Raw genomic sequence first — 14,961 nt, 5'->3', positions numbered from 1 at the left:
ATACCAGAACTTAATGTTTGTTTACATAGGTACATTGCAGTATCTTCTCAACTATCTGAGTCATTCACAAACAACAGTTGCACGCTTTAAATCATTCTTGACAAATGAACTGAATCTTCTCCGATGGAAATCGAAACAACTGACCAACTTCAGTAAATATTTTATCCTAACCATCAGATTTTAGTTTCGTAGTCTTACTTAGGTTGGATGATTCTGTAGGAAATTCCACCAGTAACAGCAAAACTACAAAAAGAAAAACATATACATTAGTTAACGAAACATATAATTTACTAGAAAGGACATGTATAATACAGTAAATTATGTATAATGTTTTGTAAAATTCATCATGTCTTGGAGACAACAGAACTTTAGTTAGAATAACAAGGCTACTGTTATGTAAAAAAATATATGTAAAGTGCAATAAATTACATATAATTTTTGGAACATTACACACTGTTTACCTTATGTTACAAAAAAATTGTACGGAATCTTCACTGGTTCAAATGTGTAATGCGCAATAAAGTACATATAATTGTTTGAACAATACACATTGTTTACATTCTGTTACAATAACATTGTACGGAATGTTCTCTGGTTAAAATATGTTATGTTCAATAAAGTACACATAATTTCGTATAGATTACACATCGTTTATATTCTGTTACAAAAAAACGCACGAAATCTTCTCTGAATCAAAAATGATATCGTTACCGGATGTGATATCAAGAAATGTTCTAAACATCAAGATTTGTAACCTAAATCTAATGAAAAATAAAATAATACATGGATACAAACATAACATAATCGAAGATAATGAATTAGTAAACAAGGATTTAACATTAACATCATAAATCGGTTATGAAGATCTTAGTGAGAGAAAATCATGAATAATTATGAATATTTGAAAAGATGATACAAAGATTAAATCGATTATAATGAAAATCATAAGTATCTTAGAAGATGATGATGAAAAACGTTAGAAAGAAAGATTAAACTTGTTACTTTAACCTCATAAGCAACTTTAGATCTTAACAAAGGTACGAACCTGAATCTTTGATGATGGAAATCAAAATAAACAATGGAGTTTTCAGCTAGTCTAATGAAGATGAAGCATATTTCGGAACTCAATGATGAAGGTTGAAAAGAGGATTCGATTTTAGAGAGAAAACATTAATGGTTTCCGTTTTGGAGAAGAATGAAGATAAGGATTTGTTAATATGACAGTGATTGTAGTAGAGAGAAAGTGAGAGATAAAAATGGAAAACGAGTATTTGGGGATTTTGAAAGAAAACCATTGTTTATATAGAAGGTTAGATTAAGTATTATGATTTAATATAAATTCTAGGGATTTGTGTTTTCTCTAGAGATGGATACAAATGGACTAAATATCCATTTATGTTAATATTTTGATTTATAAACTTATTTTAAGATTAGAGAGGATTAAATCTGTGTTTGAGTGTAGATATTTGGACCATAAGAGCATCTCCAATTGGACACTTAATCTCTAACACTTAGAGTGCCACATATGACTTTTTGAAGTTTTTGTTAAAAAATCATCTCCAATGGAACACTTTGTTAGACACTCTATTATGAGTTGGACACATTTATTATAGAAATGTCTAGAGAGAGAAACTCTAAAATGAGAGTGTCTACTTGAGACTCTCTAAGTGTTACTTTATAATTCCAACCAATAGAAAACTTTGTTTTTCAACTACTTTTTATCTATTAAATTGAAGAGATACATGTGTATTAAGTAAGAGATTTTAGAGATCTCCATTGGAGACCAAACAAATGTAGAGTGTCTCTATATTGACACTAGGAAAGAGAATCTTTATTTGACACTTGACAACTAGATTTTTTTAGTGTTTATTAGAGTGTCCCATTGGAGATGCTCTAAGCCCGAAAATTGACAAAAGTATTATGGTATGGAATTTGAACGTAATTCTATATTTCTGTCACATAAGTATCTCGATGAAAATTTACAACAAGATAAGATCGTGGACGAGATCCTAAAATATCAAAAGAAAATCATGAATATGAGAATTGATCTCTCAATATCTTTCCTAACCAAATAAAACCCCAATCATGGACCAGATTTTAAACTCTTCAGAAAAATCCTAGAACCGATTCAGGATAACTGGTCTCCATTCACACCCCCACGACTCGAGGCCACGAACTTTTTTGTAATGAGGGCCGCCAATTGAAGAGAACTAGGGTTTAAAAGAAACAGTTTTTAGGCGCGTTTTGGGGGGTTGAGTAGAGGCTTTCTGTGTTTTTGCTAAAAAGGAAAAGTTGCAGAGAATAAACTCACTCCCTCCATTGATTTCTGTATATTAGAAGAGAAAATAAGAGATGGGTGATGAAGTTGGAGGAGAAGATATGAAGAAGAAAGTGAACAACAAAACCATCTCAACTGATCCCAATGATTATACCATTATCAAAGAAGGAGAAGCTGAAATTCTTATGCACGCCAATAATGAAGTCTTTTACAACAAAACCCAGGTCTTGATTTCATCTTTTATCTTCTGGGTAGATTGTATTTTCTTTGAGAATATTTAGAAAAATCCTTTTTTGATTGCAGTTACTTTGATTATTGATGTGCTTACCCATATCCCAAATCTGTCTCAAATTATATAAATTGTTAGCCAATTTGATTTTATGGAGAAATTTTGAAGTTTTCTAACATTTGAGCAGCTTCAACTGAATTGTTCTACTTCATAAGTTATGGGTTTTCTTCTTAATGTGGATTAAATGATTAAGTTGTTTGTTGGTTAAGCTTCATGGTCTTGTCTTAATAGAGTAAATTAAGAAAAGTTTTGTATTCGAGAATTCGGTAACTGTTTAATTGTTTGGGCTTGCTAGGACAAGTATTTTTCCCTAAAAAAGATAGTCAAGAAGAGAAGTAATCTATGGTTCTCAATTTGTCATTAGGTTACTTAATATCATTATATAGAAACCTTGAGAAACTCGTTACGGGGTGAATGTTCGTCTATGGGTTATGGATAAGCGTTATTTCAAATGTCCTTGTTAAAAATGGCAAGTATAAATCCATCCAATGTTATCAATTTTTTGCGAAGTGTGATTAACGGTAGAAACTGTTAATGTTGTGTTTCTTTCTCAAGATATTGTATAGGTAACGATGTTTGGTGTTTTACTCTTTAATGACCAGGTTAATAACAGAGATCTATCCATTGCCGTTCTAAGGACCTATGTAGCTAAACGCAAGGAAGAGCATGAAACGATGCTGAGCAAAAAGACAAGAAAAGGGAAGAAGGTACCTTCGGATGAGGTCTTCAATGGATCCGTACCTGAGGAAATAACTATACAAAATGGTGAAAAAATAAATGGTGATTGTGGGGCACATGTGAATGCACCTCAAGGCGAACCAGATAGCATATCGGAGAAGCCCATCATGATTACCGAGGGAAAAGGTCGAGAACTGAAGCCAACCAGAGTTCTTGAGGTTCTTTCTTCATTTCGTATAACTATTCTTAGTTTTACACTTTTACTTTACTTTATTTATCCTCATTGTACAGGTCCCGTGGACCGTGGTTATATGAGATTTTCAGACAGAGTGGTGGAAGGTGTTTGTCCTATTGATTTTGTAGCATTCTCCTCTAATTTTTCCTTTCTTGTGAATTTGCAGGCGCTAGCTGCTTCTGGGCTAAGATCACTGCGATATGCACGTGAAGTGGAAGAAATTGGTCAAGTGGTCGCTCTGGACAATGATAAAGGTAATCCATTGTTTCAAATACGTTACCTGTCAAAAGGAAATGTTACCTAAAGACTATGTAAACTGATGAAAGGTTCCACTACCAAAATACTTAGTCATGAAAAGGATGCCCCTTCACTGACACGAGGTTATATATCAAGCGCCCGGAGAATTCGGATGGGAAATCAAATAGTCATAAGGATATTTCTCATTTTCTTCTTTCTGTGTTATAATGTTACAAATCATTTGACCGATTACTTGTGAAAATTATGCACCTGGAAAGTAAAAAGCGAAACTTGCCTGTTTGCAGCATCTGTTGAAGCTTGCAGAAGAAACATAAAATTCAATGGTTCAGTAACAACTGCCAAGGTGGAATCCCATTTAACCGATGCTCGTGTTTTTATGCTCTCTCACCCAAAAGAATTTGATGTGGTAAGCACTATATGAGCCATTGTCTAGTGCACTGTTGTATTATGTGGTCGCTTACATATTCATTTTCTTGCTTTAAGTTCATGTTTTCCATAGAAGTTGTAAGTTCATTTTTGCATCCTCTTTACCTGTTTGTGACATAAGTATCATCTACTGTGCCTTTTTCCCCTCTTTTCTTCTTGTTAATTTTCTCGGTTTAAGTTTATTCTGAAATTGTACTATATAGTTGTATTGTGTAACTCAGATGTACACTTGTGTTTCAGGTTGATCTTGACCCTTATGGTTCACCTTCTGTGTTCTTGGATTCTGCTGTTCAATCCGTTGTAGATGGAGGCATATTGATGTGCACAGCAACTGATATGGCGGTTCTCTGCGGGGGCAATGGGGAGGTCTGCTATGCCAAGTAAAGTTTCATTGCCTTATTACGTTCTAAGAATATTAAGGATTTCATCATCTAATGGTTGGTTTTGGACTTAGATACGGTTCCTACCCATTGAGAGGAAAGTATTGTCACGAGATGGCTTTGAGGATTCTTCTCGCCTGCATTGAGGTACTTTTTGTGTTTTCCGACAACAGTATCTTTTTAATTATAAGTCAGTGTGACCACAGTCGAAGCAGCTTCTCTTATCCAGAGAAGGAGAAACAGTAATTTGGGCTTTTTAGTGTCTTGCAAGATTTTGGTGATATTATTATTTCGTTTTTCACCATTTTGGGCAAACTGTTTGCAACTAATTACCTGTGGCAACTTCATCTCGGTTCTCTTCCTTTTTTTGTGAAAAAGAAAACATATACGGCTTATACCTGACATTTGCTTAATAAAGTATAAAATGTGAGCTTGAGATTAAGTTTTATTTGATTTTCTTCTTTCCAATTCATGTTGCATTACGCATATTTTATACTTTTAAACTAGCCTTATGTTCTATTAGTCAAGCATGAACTGAAGGTTTTGTTCTTGCAGAGCCATGCAAATCGGTACAAGCGCTATATTGTTCCTATTCTCTCTGTGCAAATGGACTTCTATGTGCGAGTTTTCGTACGAATATTCACGTGGGTGGCCTATTTCTTTCGTCTAAATATATAAGCAATTGCTAGTTTGTCAATGCATTCATTTAATGAGTTAAGAATATGTTTGTCTTCCCTTTGGTGGCATGGCTTAGGTATGTATGTGTGTCTGTATATATAGATAGACTAAAAACGAGAAATTTTGGTGATCTGCAGCTCTGCCAGTGAGATGAAGAATAGCCCTCTTAAGCTTTCATATGTCTATCAGTGCATTGGATGTGATTCTTTCCATCTACAATGTCTTGCAAGGACTGTGACCAAGGTATTCATCTGGTTTTATTTACTCATGTTTTTCATTTCTGAAGTGATTCCTTACTAACTTGGTAGTCCTTCTGGCGGTCTATATATATATGTATAACCCTCATACATATATTTACCTCCTTTTTACGAGGGTGATGCTGTTGATTACAATTATACTTGCCGTGTTGTTGTTTGAACAAAATGTGAGCCTAACTTGTTTCTCTTGTTTGTTTCTCTCTCAAGAACAACAGCGTAAGATGTCTACCGGGCTTTGGTCCGGCAGTTCCCCAAGATTGTACCGACTGTGGGAAGAAATTCAACGTGGGTGGGCCCATATGGTCTGCACCCATCCATGATCAAGAATGGGTAACTTCAATTTTGACAAATGTCAGATCACTTAAAGAACGGTATCCTGCTTATGATCGGATCTCTGCTGTATTGACAACAGTATCAGAGGTACTACCATTTCTTTTGTTGCTTGCTATTAAAGCTTTTCTTAGTGCACCAGACCGGAGAATTGCTCCCTCAATGAAGCTTCAGTACCTGAAAAATAAAAAAGATATACATATTATTAACTGTATCAGATATTGCATCGTATTCGCAGTCTCACAAATCTAGAGTATTTACTAAATAGAAATAAGGAAACCGGTATTTCATGAAATACTACTTCTAAAATTGGGAGTGGACGTCTCATCCTATGTGAATGACACGGTCCCATTGATCGTGTCAAATTCGGGCAAGAAGAGAGCACAAAATACAACCTATTTTCCGTACACTTTCTTTTAGAAATATGTTAACTTTGGGACTTGCAATGACAGTTTTATGGTTGATTGATTTCCAAAGCAATTTTATAATTGCAGGAGTTGCCTGATGTTCCTCTTTTCTTGAGTCTGCACAATCTCTGTGCAACTCTGAAATGTACTTCCCCGTCAGCAGTTATGTTCCGTTCGGCTGTGCTCAATGCGGGATATCGCATCTCAGGGACTCATGTTAATCCGTTAGGGTTGAAGTCAGATGCTCCCATGGAAGTCATTTGGGATATCATGCGTTGCTGGGTATCTCTTTGCCCTTCCTTCAACAAGAATATTAGAACATTATGTTATGGGAGAGTCTTAATTATTCCTGATCTGTCCTTGACGTTTTTTAACTCTAATTTTTTTCTGTAGATCAAGAATCATCCAGTGAAAGCTCAATCACCAGATCAGCCTGGAAGTGTGATCCTCTCTAAGGAACCAACTCTGCAAGTACGTCTTTCTTGTTCCTTTGTGTGTTCTTTTCCTATTACGCATATACAGAAAAAGGTACTACTACATCAAATCACTAGGTGACCGTCTACTTCACCGACTGAAATCTCCCACCATTCATTATTATCATTTCATATATATCCTTGTCTTAAAGCTCAAAGATTTTATAAGGGTCGGCTTTAAGAAGGGAGTTGATCTAGCTTTCATTCTGGACAAACATACACAATGGCCCGGTCGAGTCCAACAAAGATATATAGTTGAGTTTAGATATAGTTTGTTTCATTCCTGGCGAATGTTTGATGATGTTTATGTAAAGATTATTAAAAATCCATAATTATCCTTTAGGGCCTAGAAATAGTTCAGATGGAATATTTAGCGAGTTTATTCTATTTTTGTATGGTGCAGGCTAATTTTGCTCGAGCAGTTGCTTCCCTCAGCAAAGCACAAGCTAAGAAAGTAGCACGATTCCTTCCTAATCCAGAAAAGCATTGGGGGCCTAAGCTGAGAGCAGGTCGTACTGTCACAAGCAAACATGTCTCATTATTGGGCCCACGGGCTTTAAACGGATCTACCAATGATCAAGAAGATGGAGAAGAACCCGATTCTAAGCGTCAAAGGACAGATGATCTTACTCCAACATCGGAATCATGACAGAAAAGTTAATTTATGCCTGCACAATTTTTCTGCCAAAATTGGTTGAGTTTGCAGGCAAGTTGGTCTCAAACCCTAACTTTTATTTATATTTGTAGTTTTTTCACTGTGATTTGCTAGTAGAATTATTGAATGAAAAAAAACCATCTTTGATTCTTGTGTTATGATTAGTTTATACGAAAAGTTATGTTAGTCAAAATTTCGAAGTAGACCAGAAAATCAGTTAACCTAGTGATAAACTGCCTACCCATTCAGCGTTTCGTACTGCCAACACAATCAAGTATTTCCGTACGTGAAGTACTTCAAAGTCCGAAAGAAAACGAAACACTCTTATTAAATCTTTTATTGTCAATATTTGATTTGAAATTAATCAAGCAAATACAAATCTGACATCTTTTATTCTAACTAAATATAGCTTAAAGCAAACATTACCTGCAAAACAAAAAGAAAATTGAAATTCTTGGAGGCAGATTGAACTTAAATCGACAAAGACAACTAGGGACTTTATAATCTTCTTATTAAACTTTGCCATTGGCTAGTTTCGGTTGATCTGCAGAAGGGTTAAGTTCGTCCCAAGCTTCGATCCATGTAACCATAGCGTCTGCTAGCTTAGTGAAGTACGGGTCTATGTTACTTAGCTTATCCTTGACTTGCTTAGAGAGTTCAATATAGCATTTTTGAACAGTATCAGCTTCCTTTGAAAGGGTTGCAGATTGGAAGAAAGGGATGATTTCTTCTTGCCAGTAGATACCTTTGTATTCCTTCTTGAGGTTCACAAATGGGTTGCTAGCTTTGCTGTGCCATATATAGGGCAAACCTGTCTTGATACCCCATCCCATATGGTCACATATCACCTACAAAAACAACCAAAAAGATGAGCATGATCAATTCGACAATTATCCGAGGACCTTCAAGACCAGGACGATTGTGTTTCATATTGGCTAGGCCGTTAGGGTGAGATAGGCACCTAGATTAGTCAAGTGGAGGATTTTGGGTGGCTAAGACAGCTCAAAGCAAGGAAAATTTGTACCATACCCGTCGAAATGCTAGAATTTCCCATATAGGTTTACATAAAAGCTAAACAAGAGATAATATACCTTGGTGCACCATCCCGCCCACATATCGTCGTAACGGCCAATTGGCTGGCCATCACCCATGAGTCCAAAGTACATAGCGGGTCCAATGAGTTCACGATCGAATGCTAAATTCATACCACACATGGGAAAAAGGATGCCTTTCGGAATTGTCTGAACTGCATCCACGTACCTAGCAAAATCAATAGTCATATAGTCATAAGATAAGGGCAAACGCAAACTAGTAGATGTCAATAGTATTTAAGGATCGATTTTGAAACCTCTTGTTCCTTTCGAGAGGCTTTACAAGCTGGGTAGGTGCATCATAGTCAGGGATATTGAGCCAGAGACCGTGAGAAACAGCGGTCGGAACACCTTCACGGAGACTAAAAGGGTACCCACGGACGAAATCAGCGCCTTCTCTGTATGGTTCATATAATGTGTTGAAGAAAAATGGTGTCGATGGGCATAGAAGATTCTGAATGTGTTGTGCTAGTGCATCAATTTGTTTGCCTGAGGGATCTTTGGCAACCTGTTCATCCAATAAATTAGAATCGGACAAGTGAGTTCAGGTGAGTCAGATTCAGACAAGTCAGACCCCCATGAGTAAAAATGGGAAAAAAGAACAAATTTGAATAGGTTGAGAATATACTTACAAAGCAATCATCATCAATGGTGAAGATATATTTCTTCTTGGAAACCATATAACCAAAGCATCGACAAGCAGAATCTTTAAAGGAAATGCAAGAAGCTTTTGGACCTAAAATCCTATTAATGTCATTTCTATTATAAAGTTCATAATCAAAACCTTGAGGAACTTTGATTTCTTTTGATGGATCACCATCTTGAACAATAATCAAATGGTAAGGTTGAAAAAATGGTCTCCACATTTCAAGAAAATCAAGGTTTCTTATTGTGGGTATGACGATATCTAGTTCATCTTTCAAAAGAGCCGTCGGTGACACCGAACTTTCTCCCATTAATTCAACCTAAGATAGATAGATTGTTACTACTTTAAGAAACAAGTTGAGAGAGAAAGAGATAGAGGAGGGGGGGATTTAACGACTTATGCTGGTTTGGAGAAATCCCACATAACAAGAGTGGGAAGTTAGTGGGAGAGTGCCGAATACGTGTTGAAACGTGAAAATTAGTCGGGTTAGGCAATTTGGCATCCTTGGGGGGGAATGTATTTTTAGGGCTTTTTTGAGTGGTGGCTGACTAATTCAAAGGCAATTCTTCCTCTCCTCCTCATCCTCCTATGGCTTCCTTCTTTTTTATTTCATTAGTTAATTCTTTTATGGCCACTAATTAGTTGTTGATACTCATTTAGTTTTCTAAACTTTGTATAATAGATACTTTGGCCTCTATAACTATGAGGGTTAGTCAACAATTGGTTGCCCAAGTGGTCCAATGTTTGACATAAACTCTAAAATCCTGGAGGTTACAGGTTCGATTTCCAGTGGAGGTGGTTTCCATGGTTTATTGAAATTGGGTTATTAAAGTATAAATAAAGTTGTTGGGCTGTAGGTCATAGTTTAGTTGGACTATAAGGTTGTTCTTTGTAAGAATTTGAATTCGACAGTTTCGTGCTTATCACATCTTTGATGTATCAATGCCAATGTAATGACTATCATAGATCGTAGTCAATTTCCAAAAAAAAAAAAAACTACGAGGCTTAGTGGTGTCAAACATGTCGGGCTTTGACATGGATTGGTACCGCTTAGCATGCGGCCTTACATCGCTCGACCTCGTTTGACATCACTGTCGTCCGTTAAATTCATTTTTCTTTCCAATTTTACTATTTTGTCTTTATCTACTTAAATCGATAAATTTTTAAAGGAAATTATGTAATTCTCAATGAGATAAGTTGGCAATTAGTTGTAGAAGATGGGGTCAAGTCATATTGAGTTCTTCTAATTGCAAATGAAAGAAGCATAAAACATTAGTACTTTGACACTTTTATATGTAGCCCATTTGGCGCTTCACATCTTGGAAATGTCAATAACTTATCTCCTCCAACTTCTTCCCATCTGCAACAACCAACAACAACTACATTTAAGCATATCTATAAACACAAATTAACCAGTTTTTTCCTCGTTGAATGTGATCGAAAATGTTATATTAAGTGTGGTTTATAGTTCATAAGGAAATGAAATGGAAAAATTTAAGCAAAAGGGTAGTTTAGGCTAAACCTGTATCGCGTGACGAAGTGATGAAGGAAGATGGAGACTTCAACAATACCCAACTCCTTCCCGGGACATAACCGGCTACCTCCTCCAAATAACAGATAGTATTTATGAGATTCCAAGCTTTTATCCTGCATATTAAATCGTTTCGATTAATATTTTGTTACTGATTTTTTTGAATAAGTTTGTAAATTTTCATGGGTAATTACCTCCCATCTCCATGGATTAAATGTTAATGGCTCAGGATACAAAAAGGGATCATAGTTGATATCTCTTGTGTAAAGATATATTCCCCACCCTTTTGGGATAATAAATCCTGCCCATGAAAAAAAAGAAAAGAAAATGATTATCTAACTTCGATTTAGTTTGATGATTTACGAATAGATTATCGAATTCTTACCATTAAATTCCACATCTTCCATTGTTTTCCTCAATACCCCATTAACAATTGTGGCTAGTCTCATAGTTTCTAAAATAACCTGCAAGATAAATGAAGAAAAAAAATTACATTATCTATTTTAGTTTCTAAAACGTTAATTCTCGCGACCAAAAGAACTTACCGAACGAGTGAATTTCATTGATTGGTAGTCATTCCAATCGATTGGATCATTGGGTCCCTTGCGTTTTCTGATTTCTAAATGTTCTTCCTACAAATATATTTGATCAAATTAGCCCGAAGAAATCGATAATATGAAAATTAATAGTGAAAAATTCTTTAACTCACTCTAAGTTCTTGAAGTGCAGTTGGATTATCATGAAGATACTTGACTGTCATCATTGAAGTTGTTGATACAGTTTCATAACCCGAGTAAATGATCATAATTACTTGATCCATTACTTCTTCGACGTTTAGGTCGTATTTTGAATCTGTTCCCATTAGGCCACCAAGCATGTCATGATATTTCACATTTGGAGAAGCTCTTCTTTCTTCTATTATTTCTCTAAGCACCCTCACAATGTTTTCCCTTGCCTGTATTTAAACACCATAAATAAGAATGTCATGACAAATAGATGGAGAGGAAGAAGAAAATGATGGATGATGTACCTGCAAACCGCGCCTGTAACTTGTACCGGGAAGATTAATCGGAAGTGTAAGCACCCCACTTACTAACCCAAAAAACTCTTTCTTCAATTCCTCAAATTTATCGGCTTTAATACCGACTTGACAGAATGCATTTAACATCACCATCTAAACACAAGAAAACAATAATGAGATCAAAACTGCAAACTCGCACGGACTTTATTTTTTTTTCCTCACTGTCTAAGTCAGCCTTGTCTTGGTGACCAGGCGAACAATAGTCATATTAGGGGTTATTTCAGACAACAATCTCAACATTCAGATTTATTTTATGTCTGACTACGTGAATCCAAACTCTGTCTTAATCAGTCATTCAGACAAGCCAAACATTACAAGTAAAACAAAAACAAACAGTCCGAAATTTGACCCAATGATTGAAAGAGAGGAAAAGTACTAGTTGAGAAGTAACCTCTTTACTTCTTTGTTGGATATCTATGGTTTTACCATCCCAATTAATAAGGTGAGATCTCATGAACTGATCAATCTTGGGAAGAAGTTGGTTTTTGATAATGGATGGACTAGTAATAGAAAGGAGAGACCCTCTCATGGTCTTGTGAGCTTGACCATTAACAGAAACAACATTGTATTTGCCTAAAATGTCTAACATGGATTGAGGATAACCAGGAACAAGTCCTTTTCCTTCACTCAGAAGTATGTATCTGATTATTTCAGGGTCATTGGAAACTACTGTGGGGCAACCCAAGATGTGGGTTTTGAAAAGACTTCCATACCTGCAGATGTTAGAAAGAGAGAAAGAGAAGTTGAGTTCTTACTTACAAAAATTGGAAAAAAAAATGTAGTTAGAGAAATAAATTTTGCTTCATTTAGGTTTTAAAGTTCATTATAACTAATGAAAGAACAATATGAAATGTTGGTGGGTAATACTTGTTTTATGACAAACTTAAGACCCGCATTCAGATATATTACAGAAGAAATTAAAAGACCACGAGGAAGGCTGCTAAGAGCGGGAAAATTGGAGCCCATCCCTCAAAGTTAGAGACCCAAAGGCATTAAGAGACTTGGTCCGAGCTTTAATGCGGCGAAGAAAACCAACATAGGAAGGTTCAGCTTCGTGGTCCTTAGAAAAAGACGGATATCTCCTTAGAGTCACACCTAGCCGCCCTTACCTCCTACCAAAAGTTGAAGGCAAGAAAGAGAACAACCAGGTGGAGAGGCAAACCTCTCTTACAAACTGAAAATAATTTTTGTTATATATTTGATTAGGAAGAGACAACAAGTTTTCCGACTAAGGAGTAATGGGATTTCTGTTGATCCAAATAATGGTCAGCTTTGAACAAGTCACGAAGTCAACAAAAGACTAAAAAAATGATAGGTCAACCCGTGTCCAAGTCACCAGGGAGGTGAATTTGAAAGGACTCTGCCACTAAACCAGAACTAGGAGGACGACACAAGATTCTTAGGCGCCTTAAGTCCTGGTAGGACTGGGGAAAAAGTCTAAAAAACCTGAAACCCGTCACGGTTAGCCTAGTCCGTTAGAGCTCACGGGTATCCGAACCCTGAAGGCGGGTTCAACCTGATCGACTCGGTGAAATAAACGGGTCGGGCTCGAGTTTGAAGTGTTACACGACGTCCCGCCCGAGCCCGCCCGTTAATATTTACCCGACATAACCTGCTTAACAATATCTCCATTTATGCGGTGATTCCTGTGTACATTGTATATATGTTTATTTGTATGCATTCTTGTATGTATGTATGTATAGCACATATATATATATAACACATAATTATACATCGCTACATATAGGTATGACGGTGTTGTGACAGTTGTATGGTAGTGGTGACCAAAGTGACAAAATATGTTAATGACCCGATAATATATGATATATAAAATAGACTAAATGTACTTTGATAATTTTTAAACGTTGTAAGTATATAATATATTGTTGTCCGAGGTGCCCTTTAACAAGACGTTGATAAGAGAAATTTAATTAAATTTCAGTTTCGACGGAAATTTCCGTACCATGGAAATAAAAAAATTTGGTCATTTGACCAAACTATTTCAAAATTTTGGTGAAAACTCGACACCGACAACTCAATACACGAGAAACCCAAAAGGTTTGACGGACATGGACGGGTTTTTGACATTAGGATTTTTTAAAATAACCCGTCCGATTAAGCCCGAAAATTCGAATGAACAGAGAGTTTCAAAGCCCAACCCAAGGAATGATATGAATCTGACCCGACCCAGACCGATTTTCACCCCTCTACCCTGCTCTGGTTTTAGAATCAACGAGGTCAACCATGGTCAAAACTTTGCTCTAGATCTTGGAGCAGTAGGGGAGATCTGCCAAAATCAGCTCAGTTCTTAAGCCCATCTTGCCTCAAGGCATAGAAAGGGGAATTCGAGCTATGGGTTACCCAACCTAAACCCTAACCTGATCTGGGGTTTAAAAAGATAAAATAACGATTAACTAAACAAGCGAGGTTCGTCCGAGCTTTAAAGAAAGCTTGAACAAAGCTAAGTGACAAAAGCTAAAATATGTCAAAACCCAACTATATACAATCTGTAAATTGTTAGAGAAGATTAATCGAACCCGGAAGATATTCAAAAAAAGAAAAGTTATCTTTTTGACGATCATCAAAGCATAATTTTATCTAAGCAGGTGTTTCACCAGTGCATGATCTCAACCGATAATCCTAATGGGTCAGCCGGACCTATATAAACATATCAGGTTGTCCCTAATCAATCACCCAAGGTCCACCTTCTAAATTTGAGACTTTGAATTCGATTGTTTAAACTCGTAATCTTGACCTTACCACACGTGTTCAAGCTACAAACAAATTATCCAAGATTACACAAATTCATCAAGTTTTTATATCAAAACACACCAAATAATAACAACATGATAAGTTCAAATAAACTCACTTGGCTCTTTTGTTTTTCATGAAGTTGGGTCCCTGCTTAAGAAACTCTGGAGTTTCTCCAACAAATGGCAAACCCATAGTTCCAGGAGGTACACCTTTCTTCCTGTATCTTATTTCATTCCATTTCAGCACAGCTGAAAAACTACAACCCAACACCACCCCCACCACAAAAACAATAAACAGAGCTGCCATTAGAAAACCCAAAACACTAAACAATGCCCATGATTAGAGAGAAAAATAAATACATCAATTTTCTTCAGAGCCAAACCTTCTATATCATTAACTCTCTAAAGATCTTTTTTACTTATAACTTGGATATTTATTACCTTTTGTATTTGAGTCCTAATTATTTTACCTATTAAGAGTAATTTTGTTGATATTTGAACAAAAATTTTCAATC

General features: G+C 36.1%; 3 protein-coding genes across 4 annotated transcripts; 1 reads left to right on the top strand and 2 right to left on the bottom strand.

Moving 5' to 3' along the window:
- The first annotated feature begins 1,996 nt into the window (after window positions 1-1,996).
- On the top strand, window positions 1,997-7,502 carry LOC147547979 (tRNA (guanine(26)-N(2))-dimethyltransferase 1-like). Of its 2 annotated transcripts, none has more exons than XM_086669802.1 (12): window positions 1,997-2,502; window positions 3,170-3,463; window positions 3,647-3,734; window positions 4,023-4,144; window positions 4,405-4,544; window positions 4,619-4,691; window positions 5,100-5,188; window positions 5,360-5,465; window positions 5,687-5,899; window positions 6,304-6,498; window positions 6,610-6,687; window positions 7,093-7,502. In XM_086669802.1, the coding sequence occupies exons 1-12, from the start codon at window positions 2,353-2,355 to the stop codon at window positions 7,336-7,338; spliced, it is 1,794 nt and encodes a 597-aa protein (XP_086525928.1). In that variant the 5' UTR covers window positions 1,997-2,352; the 3' UTR covers window positions 7,339-7,502. The 2 variants fall into 2 exon arrangements, with proteins under 2 accessions (XP_086525928.1, XP_086525929.1); XM_086669803.1 differs by having other exon boundaries at window positions 2,166-3,020; window positions 3,123-3,463.
- Window positions 7,503-7,619: 117 nt separating this feature from the next.
- Window positions 7,620-9,661, bottom strand: LOC147547978 (putative UDP-arabinopyranose mutase 2). Its single transcript, XM_086669804.1, has 4 exons — window positions 9,068-9,661; window positions 8,693-8,943; window positions 8,436-8,604; window positions 7,620-8,192 (listed from the first exon to the last, which is right to left on the bottom strand). The coding sequence occupies exons 1-4, from the start codon at window positions 9,389-9,391 to the stop codon at window positions 7,857-7,859; spliced, it is 1,080 nt and encodes a 359-aa protein (XP_086525930.1). The 5' UTR covers window positions 9,392-9,661; the 3' UTR covers window positions 7,620-7,856.
- Window positions 9,662-10,241: 580 nt separating this feature from the next.
- LOC147547977 (cytochrome P450 85A-like) lies at window positions 10,242-14,753 on the bottom strand. Its single transcript, XM_086670146.1, has 9 exons — window positions 14,563-14,753; window positions 12,085-12,406; window positions 11,643-11,786; window positions 11,322-11,567; window positions 11,158-11,244; window positions 10,998-11,076; window positions 10,807-10,913; window positions 10,604-10,728; window positions 10,242-10,441 (listed from the first exon to the last, which is right to left on the bottom strand). The coding sequence occupies exons 1-9, from the start codon at window positions 14,751-14,753 to the stop codon at window positions 10,354-10,356; spliced, it is 1,389 nt and encodes a 462-aa protein (XP_086526272.1). The 3' UTR covers window positions 10,242-10,353.
- Between the last annotated feature and the right edge of the window lie 208 nt (window positions 14,754-14,961).

This window comes from Eschscholzia californica, unplaced genomic scaffold, assembly GCF_041429995.1.
Source record: "Eschscholzia californica isolate CP2 unplaced genomic scaffold, dmEscCali1.0.p SCAF_3, whole genome shotgun sequence".
Taxonomy (NCBI): domain Eukaryota; kingdom Viridiplantae; phylum Streptophyta; class Magnoliopsida; order Ranunculales; family Papaveraceae; genus Eschscholzia; species Eschscholzia californica.
The sequence above is the reverse complement of the archived record's forward strand: the minus strand, read 5'-3'. Positions and strand labels throughout refer to the sequence as shown.

Bases quoted from the DNA above. Each gene is read 5' to 3' on its own strand.
- LOC147547979 (XM_086669802.1), top strand. From the start codon at position 2,353: ATGGGTGATGAAGTTGGAGGAGAAGATATGAAGAAGAAAGTGAACAAC. The intron at 3,735-4,022 runs GTAATCCATTGT...GCCTGTTTGCAG, and splicing joins CGCTCTGGACAATGATAAAG to CATCTGTTGAAGCTTGCAGA. The intron at 4,692-5,099 runs GTACTTTTTGTG...TTGTTCTTGCAG, and splicing joins TTCTTCTCGCCTGCATTGAG to AGCCATGCAAATCGGTACAA.
- LOC147547978 (XM_086669804.1), bottom strand. From the start codon at position 9,391: ATGGGAGAAAGTTCGGTGTCACCGACGGCTCTTTTGAAAGATGAACTA. The intron at 8,605-8,692 runs GTTTCAAAATCG...TGATTTTGCTAG, and splicing joins CCTCTCGAAAGGAACAAGAG to GTACGTGGATGCAGTTCAGA. The intron at 8,193-8,435 runs GTATATTATCTC...TTGTTTTTGTAG, and splicing joins GGGCGGGATGGTGCACCAAG to GTGATATGTGACCATATGGG.
- LOC147547977 (XM_086670146.1), bottom strand. From the start codon at position 14,753: ATGGCAGCTCTGTTTATTGTTTTTGTGGTGGGGGTGGTGTTGGGTTGT. The intron at 12,407-14,562 runs GTGAGTTTATTT...TAACATCTGCAG, and splicing joins ATGAAAAACAAAAGAGCCAA to GTATGGAAGTCTTTTCAAAA. The intron at 10,729-10,806 runs GTAATTACCCAT...TTTAATATGCAG, and splicing joins TTAATCCATGGAGATGGGAG to GATAAAAGCTTGGAATCTCA.